General features: G+C 40.7%; 1 protein-coding gene across 1 annotated transcript; it reads left to right on the top strand.

Moving 5' to 3' along the window:
* Positions 1-203: 203 nt before the first annotated feature.
* actr10 (actin related protein 10) lies at positions 204-7621 on the top strand. Its single transcript, XM_070849079.1, has 13 exons — positions 204-371; positions 1491-1563; positions 1663-1745; positions 1861-1969; positions 2223-2330; positions 2958-3025; positions 3144-3223; positions 3984-4019; positions 4635-4714; positions 4841-4914; positions 5232-5313; positions 6168-6369; positions 6582-7621. The coding sequence occupies exons 1-13, from the start codon at positions 295-297 to the stop codon at positions 6761-6763; spliced, it is 1254 nt and encodes a 417-aa protein (XP_070705180.1). The 5' UTR covers positions 204-294; the 3' UTR covers positions 6764-7621.
* The last annotated feature ends 467 nt before the right edge of the window (positions 7622-8088 follow it).

Raw genomic sequence — 8088 nt, 5'->3', positions numbered from 1 at the left:
AACTTGTCTGTCAGGTCTGTAGCGTCGGGGTAAATCAAAAAATATTGTACTTTTAATAGAGAAGTCTGTTTGACAAGTGTGCATTTGATTGATTATTCTGAAATTAACTGATTCAATATAAAGTTTCCACCTGTTTAATAATTTTGAGCATTTTTGATCAGGCAAGCTCGTGTGACGTCATCACGTTTGTAAGGTCCCAACCCAGCCGGAAGACAACAGACTTTTTTTTTTTATCTCTTAGATACGATGCAAATGTGCTGTTGTCACCGCTAAGTGTTGACAAAAAGCAATAAAATGCCCTTGTTCGATGGGTTGGGAAGTGGAGGAGAAAAGACTGCGATCGTCATTGACTTGGGAGCAGCATACACAAAGTGAGTTAACAGAGCCTTTCCGTTAGCATAGCATGCTAGCGTGGCGTTTTGTTTTCTTAGCTAGCCGCCCTTGTCTTGGCACTTCAGGTCTAACACACTTGTTAGACATCACAAGCACACAATAAATTCATTGAATTCACCGGTAGTAAATGCTGTACTTTGCGGTGTCAGCTAGTGCGCCACCCAGGCAATGCTAACTATACAAGTCAGTGTTTAGCCGCCGTTAGCTATCGCCAAGACAGAGCTAACATCAAATCCAATAACGTTAAGTAGAGAAAAACAGCTGTTCTGTAGCATCATAATAAGCTTCAGTGCCAACGCCCTACATCTCAATATCTGCATACACAGACAGTTCACTTCCTTTAGAGTTGAACTTAATCAGATTTTCATTCAGTACTGTATTACTGAAGATGTAACTGGTTTTGTTTAACCAGACCAAACCAGGCTCCCGTTAGATGAAAAGTCCCTCCATATTAAGTGCTGTTTGAGTGACCTAAATAGTTTTAAGTAAGGGCTTGCTTATCTGGAAGCTGTCTGCCACTAAAACTCATGTCATTATACCCTAAATATCTTTCCACATGTAGTGCATTTACAGTCAGGACATAACTGGAGATTTACCAAAAATGATACAAAAAAAAATCCTAATATTTGTTGCTGCATCGATGCTACATAATCTATCTTGCTGTAAGTTTAAGGAATGGTATAATTTAGTAATGATTAGAAAGTGGCCTGAGGGAAGTCACATGAAGATCAAGAGGAACTGTTTTTCTCTTTTAACAATGGAGGCTTTGTCTGCAGTTTGATACAGAGCTGCACTGATATTTTATTTATACTCAACTTACTAAAGTTTTGCCATTTCATAAAATTGTTATGTGGCCCCAAATCTTTGTTCCTTATTGTTCCTGACTAAAACTTGATTGCTATGTTGGTATGCATCATGTTTACACAGTTCACTAGCATTGCTTATTGTATTTGTAGGAACTTGGAAAAGAGTTACTGGTTGCATTAGTCTTGCTAATAAGGTTACTGAGCAATCATTAATTTAAAACATATTTCCAATATGTGAATTTTCTGTGTGCGTCCTCTAGTAGCTCCACTGATAATTTCCTTTTCTTGCAGATGTGGCTTTGCAGGGGAAACGGGGCCCAGGTTCATCATTCCGAGCGAGATCCGGAAACCAGGACAACAACAGGTGGAGCGCCGCTGTGCTTAGCTCAGTGTAATGATTTAGAAGGATGTGTTAGAAATTGCAGAATATATGTTAATGTTGTATGTGACGTCTCACTTTCAGGCCATAAAAGTGGTTCAGTACAACATCAACACAGAAGAGCTGTATGTCATTCTCAAAGAGTTTATCCATTTACTGTACTTCAGGTGAGACTCGTCTGCTGTGTTAAACATCCTTTTTAAGAACATACACTATTCTTAGCTGAAAATCAGAGTGGTTGAGCCTCATCAAATCAGAGTCTGTCCTGCTTGTCTCAACCAGGCACCTGCTGGTGAATCCTCGCGATCGAAGAGTGGTCATCATCGAGTCCATCCTCTGCCCGTCTCACTTCAGGGAGACGCTCACCAAGGTTTTCTTCAAACAGTTTGAGGTATTAAAACCAAGTAGATCAGAGTGTTGACATGGAGCATGTGTGTCATAAATGTATTTTGTATTTGCAGACAAGCTTATCTCTGCTCATTAAACTGACAAAATGCGATCTCTACATCGACTTGAAAAGTAAAGGGACTTAAGTTTGACAAGAATAAACACAACTTCTGTTTAATTTCACTGACAGCCTTAATAGTAAGTGTAAGCTACAGTGTGTAGTTAGTTAAGAGTTATTATTTGTTGGTGTTTTTCAGGTGCCCTCTGTGCTGTTTGCCCCAAGTCACCTCATGGCCATCATGACTTTGGGCATCAACTCTGCTCTGGTGATGGACTGTGGCTACACAGAGACACTGGTGCTGCCTGTATCCTTTCCCTGTCATCTTGGAGTCTTTGACCCTTAAAGGAATGCTGCTTTAAATACTCCATTAAGCACGTCCCTTAAGTCTCTTGTTAGTTCAAAGGAGAGACATTGTTAGCCCATTCTATCACAAAGGCTTGGAGCAGGGGAAAACCACATTATAGCATCTTGTTTGGTGGCACACTAGTCATCCATACATCTGAGAGTCAGTAGGGTTTTGTTCTAAAGCTCACTATGTGGACACAAGCTCAAGAGAGTTGTTGTTGGGTCACTCAGTGGCTCCAGTGCATGAATCAACTGCTCATTAAACCACAAAGTCTTGCTTTGTTTTCTGTGTTTGTAAATGATACAGCCTGTGGTTGTTTGGAGGCACCCTCATCAGTGCTTTGTTAGCTTTCCCCTCCATTATCACGCTAAGCTAGGCTAAACATCTGTTGGACCAATCCCTGTCACGTTAAAACTTACTTCATCTTCAGTAAGAATGGCTGCCTCACTATTGAGGGATTACTGAAGTCGTCTTTTATTGCTTTGTGATATTTCTGACTGCGTACGTGCAAAATGAGGGTTTATTGTATTGTGTGTAATTTTTCAATTTCAGGGGTTTATGTTGCCGCCTTAACTGTGAAATCAGGTTTATGAGTGCACTCCTATTCTGCCAGCATGGGAGGCTTTGCCTTTGGGAGGGAAAGCCATCCATAAGTACGTAGCTTTGATGTATTTAAGAGGAGTGTGTAAGCTTGCATGTCGGTGTACTATTTTGAAAATCTTGTGTGTTCTTGTTTCCTCCCATGACTGCATGTGTCTGTATTTATTGCAGAGAAATGGATGCACTTCTTGTGGAGCAGTGCACTGTGGACACAGACACCACCACTGGGCAGAGTGTACCAGCTGCCATTGGTAATTACAGAAAAAATACTTATACACTGTATGTCTTTGTCTTTAAATGGATAAACTGACTCTGATGTGGACTGCTGATTTGCTTTACAATGCAGGGAGCAGAAAAATACAATGGCTTTGACCCGTTATGAGTCATTTACTATTCATAAGAAGAACTTGTTTCTGTGTGACAATTGAGTGAATTCCTATCTCAATTTGTGAATTATACATATGCACACAGTCTATTTTAGAGTTTTCTCTCCACACTTTTTCTTAAATGGAGGAAACCAAACTGAATCATCGTGTTGAGCTTTGAGATCTAGAGCTGCAGCGGAGTGAGGGAAGCTACACATACAGTGTATGCATCAATAATTAAGACAGACAGCTCACTTGACTGGACTGTTGAACGAGCTGCATTTCTGCAGTAAGCACAGAAGGGCTGAGGTCTCTGTAATCAGCCATTTACACTGTGCATGACTCAGGAAGAAAAATGAATGTCCAAAATCTGAAGTCGTCTGCATGACAATAGTGACAAAATACCAAAAAACAAGTTTTGTTTGCAGCAACTTCTGTCTCTGTTTTACACCATCATTTGTATTTGATACTTGTCATTTGCTGCAGTGTCAGCTCACACATTACCCAATCGCTGATTCAGCCTCAGCATATATCTAACTTGGAAGTGAAATGAGAGAAACGGCTGATTTATGCATAAGTGAACCAAAGTAAATTAAGCTTCACTTTATCTCTTTTTCTCGTTTCTTGTTTTTGATCTTTTCTGCAGGGACCATCCCAGAGGAGACCGTGGAGGATATCAAGGGTACGTTTGATTGAGTTGTTTTCTGCTTTAAAAACTGCACGTCCCACTTGGCTCCCGTGAGGATAATGGATCAAGCTTTTATTTATTCCCTTCAAAGACAGCGTTCCCAAAGGAAAATTACACACAAAAAAACAAACTTCTGTTGAGGCTGTGGCTGCTTCCTCTTTACCATTCCTACAGTAGAATATTATTCGAGCAACACTGACCTGCCAAAATGTTATCAACTAGGAGTTGACGCGAACCTGACTGTAGATATGGTCATTTTCTTCAATAGAAACAGATTTAACGCTGGTTTTAGGATGTTTGGGCGGACAAATGTAATTTACTTTTAGTTTAGTATCATTTATGTCTGCAAATAAAGCTGTAAATTGCACAGAAATATGGGTTCATTCTCTTTTATGATTCTAATATTTTACTTAATAATTAATGCAGATGTGTAATTTATGTGGTTTGTGCTAGAAAATGGGAAATGTCAGTTATGTATTTGGAGCTTTCATTGAGAACTAATGTTGTTAACATTGCCTGCAGTCATTGATTACATTGATCAAATGTTGATCCTTAGTTACAAAGCTATCTGTCTTTTAGTGCTCATTGGTTCCATTTTGTCTCCTGCAGTCAGAACATGCTTCGTCAGTGACCTGCAGAGAGGCCTCACGATCCAGGAAGCCAAATTTAACCTGGATGGTACAGCGGAGGTACGCAGAATGTTGTTTGTATACTGATCTCTATGCTAGTTGTCCTCAGTCTGTAAACATTCGCATTAAATAATGCACTGCTGTAGAATTATGTACAACTCTTTGTTTGTGTGAATGTGTTTGTAGCGTCCAGCCCCTCCTCCAGATGTTGATTACCCTCTGGATGGTGAGAAGATCCTGCACATCAAAGGATCTATCAGGTAGTCCATCAAATGATGTAACTGAGCAGACAGACCCTGAGATTTACTAACTGTTTTCTATACATATACATACTAAACAAAACTAGAATGTGTTACAGCTTGAGATATTTGCATGTTTGTGTATTTTATTTTTCAGTGTAGTCATGTTTCCTTTTGTGCTGGTCGAAGGTCCCTCTGTACATTGAGATCATCACTGGCGTTGATGTCTTTGTCTCTCTGCTGTAATGTCCATCTGTGAGACTTTACATTTGTGTTGTAACTTGCTTGTTTTCTTTACTGTTGTTGTTGTTGCTCATTGAAATTTTTTTTTTGTCCAGGGACTCTGTGATGGAGATCCTGTTTGAACAGGACAACGAAGAGAAGAGTGTGGCCTCCCTGATACTTGACGCACTGGTCAAGGTAGAGAAAAGTTATTCATCCCATGTGTGAGGGCAAGATCGTATGTTTATGCTGCTGATGATGCAGTCTGAACTTAAGTAAACTGTGGAAGATTTAATAGGATCTTCAATGGCTCTCTTTGTCATCTTTGTTGCCTTTGTTGAGATTATTTCATTTGGATTTTGCCTCACTCAACGTCCTTTTGGTGGATATCAGTTTATGTCCAATGATCTTGCAGCAAACCATCAGTATATTTGGCAGGAGGAATGCAGCAACCCAGTTTTGTGCTCCATATTGTTTAACCGTTGAGTTGATCGTACAGTTTGCCTCGGTGTGGTTGCTATGGCTACACTCAGCTGTGGCCATGCCACATAACTGAGAGCAGATTTGTTGCTCCATGTGCACAGCCTAATTAATCTCAGTGGGTGCAGCGGCAGCAGCATTAGACAACCTCTAACTGCCTTTAACTGTAGCAGCAATATGTTTAATCCCCAGTCTGTGCAGTACTCCACTCAGGATATATTGATACTGATGAATCATTTGGGCTCTACACACGTGAGAGGGCACTGCAGCAATGCCCTCCTCAGCTGCTTCCACATTGTGTTTTAGTCTGCACGTGTACAGAAAAGCAGAAAGTGCTGTCCTGTAGTGGCTGACCTGCTGCTTCCTCCTGCCTCATCTTTCCTCCTGCCGCACTGATGTAACGGAATATGGTGATTGTTTATGTTAATTTCATCTGTTTGTTTCATGTTTATCTTTATCTGAAAAGTCAAAGGCCGTGTACAGAATATAATGTAATTCCATTCGGGTCACATCAGGGTGGCACATATGCAAATAATCCAGATTTTTGAATGTGTGATGTGTTTCCCCCGCAGTGCCCCATTGACGCACGCAAGGTGCTCTCTGAGAACCTGGTGGTGATCGGAGGCACAGCCATGCTGCCGGGTTTCATGCACCGCCTGCTGGCAGAGTTACGCCTCCTGGTGGAGAAACCCAAGTACAGCGAGGTGCTGGCCAGCAAGAGCCTGCGTATACACGCTCCACCTGCCAAGCCCAACTGCACCGCCTGGCTCGGAGGTCAGATATGACGTTTTATTTAAATATTGGCTGCTGAGTTGAATGTTTAAATTGGAAAAACAGCATTGTGGCTGAAATTCTTTTCACTTTAAAAAAACAGTGAGGACTGACATGGTTTTTGAAAGAGAAGATTTTGGAAAAATATTGTCTATGGCCTCTGATGTTATTTGGAAAGTCCGCTCTCTGTATTCACATCGTCCTCTTCTCAACAGGTGCCATCTTTGGGGCGCTGCAGGACATCCTGGGCAGCAGATCGGTGTCACGAGACTACTACAACCAGACAGGCCGCATCCCAGACTGGTGCTGCCTGAGCTCCCCCCCTCCTGAATCTCTCTACGAAACAGGAAAGACCCCTCCTCCACTTATGAAGAGAGCCTTCTCCACAGAGAAGTAGAACTTGCTGTAACATATTTATACAATGTGTTACTCTACCTGATGGAACAGTTCACTAATCTTAAAGGTAACATCTCAAATCTTGTTAATGTTCTAACTTCACAAACAGCTGTAGATGTTTGTAATGTCTACCCATGTTTTATATGCACTGATTGTGGACTGTTTGATCGGGAGAGCTGGTTTCTGACCTTACCAGACAGATTCTGGATCGTTATGGAGTTACATTGATATCCTACAAGGAACACAGTGTTAGAATTTCAAATCGCTCCTGTGCCACGTGCAGCCATGTTTTCTGTTTCATTTGAAGTCCCATTTAGCAAGACACTGAACATGCACGTGCATGCTCTCAGTGCACTTTGTTCTAGACTTATTTGGCAGTCAAACTGAAAAAGCATCACCATCTGTTCGCCAGAAATGTTCCAGATGATTACCAAGTAAAGCTTTTGTCATCCATTTGTCAGAAAAATTACACGAAACGTTGCAAAGCTTTGAAGAAAACATTATTCCAGTGTGATGTATGTGTATGTGTGACTGCATTAACAGTAATGTCCCATGGAGTCAAAAAAAGTTTCACTTATTTATTGTTATCTTGTAATAAAGGCCCTGTACACTCAAACAGGCATTCTGTTATTTTGGGCTAATTAACAGGCTTTTTATTTGCGGAGGTGTCATGGGAGGTTGTTGAGGTCCAGTTGAGGTGATGAGTCCAGAGAAACAAAGAGTCCAATCAAGCAAAATAATTGTGTTTGTGTCGACCGTAGCTGTTGTTGTTTACAGACTTTAAAATACAGACCAAATGGTGTCATCATGCTCTGTAACCTTTAAACCTTCAAATTCAACTATTACAGCAAATAAATATTCAGAGTTCAATCAGATGTGCTTTTTCTGTGCTTTTTATCAGAGAGGGACGTCTGTTTAAAAAAAACAATGGAAAGTAAATTAGTAACTCAAATATTTCCTAATTAAACCAGTGATCAGAGGGATATTTTTGCTTGATGAAAGCTTACAGTATAAATCACCCTGCCAGACCCAAAGTCTTCAAACAGTCCACAGACCTACTTCCACAAGCTATAAAACAAGCAACTGATTTGTAATGCTGTACCACAGCTCACTGCTAAAGATTACTCACAAAGAAACTTTAAAGACACTGGATTAGTAATGTCTGAATCGTGTGTAGTTTCAAATAGGCTGAAGGTCAATCCAGGAAAAGTACCTTTTTTTCCCACATTACTGCCACGAGTGCAGCCAAAAAAAACCTTGTATGACAGGGAGATATGTTTTATCAGGCCTCACCTCAGTCTGAATTTCTAAAAAACATGAAAGAGG

This window comes from Pempheris klunzingeri, chromosome 18, assembly GCF_042242105.1.
Source record: "Pempheris klunzingeri isolate RE-2024b chromosome 18, fPemKlu1.hap1, whole genome shotgun sequence".
NCBI lineage: Eukaryota > Metazoa > Chordata > Actinopteri > Acropomatiformes > Pempheridae > Pempheris > Pempheris klunzingeri.
The sequence above is the reverse complement of the archived record's forward strand: the minus strand, read 5'-3'. Positions and strand labels throughout refer to the sequence as shown.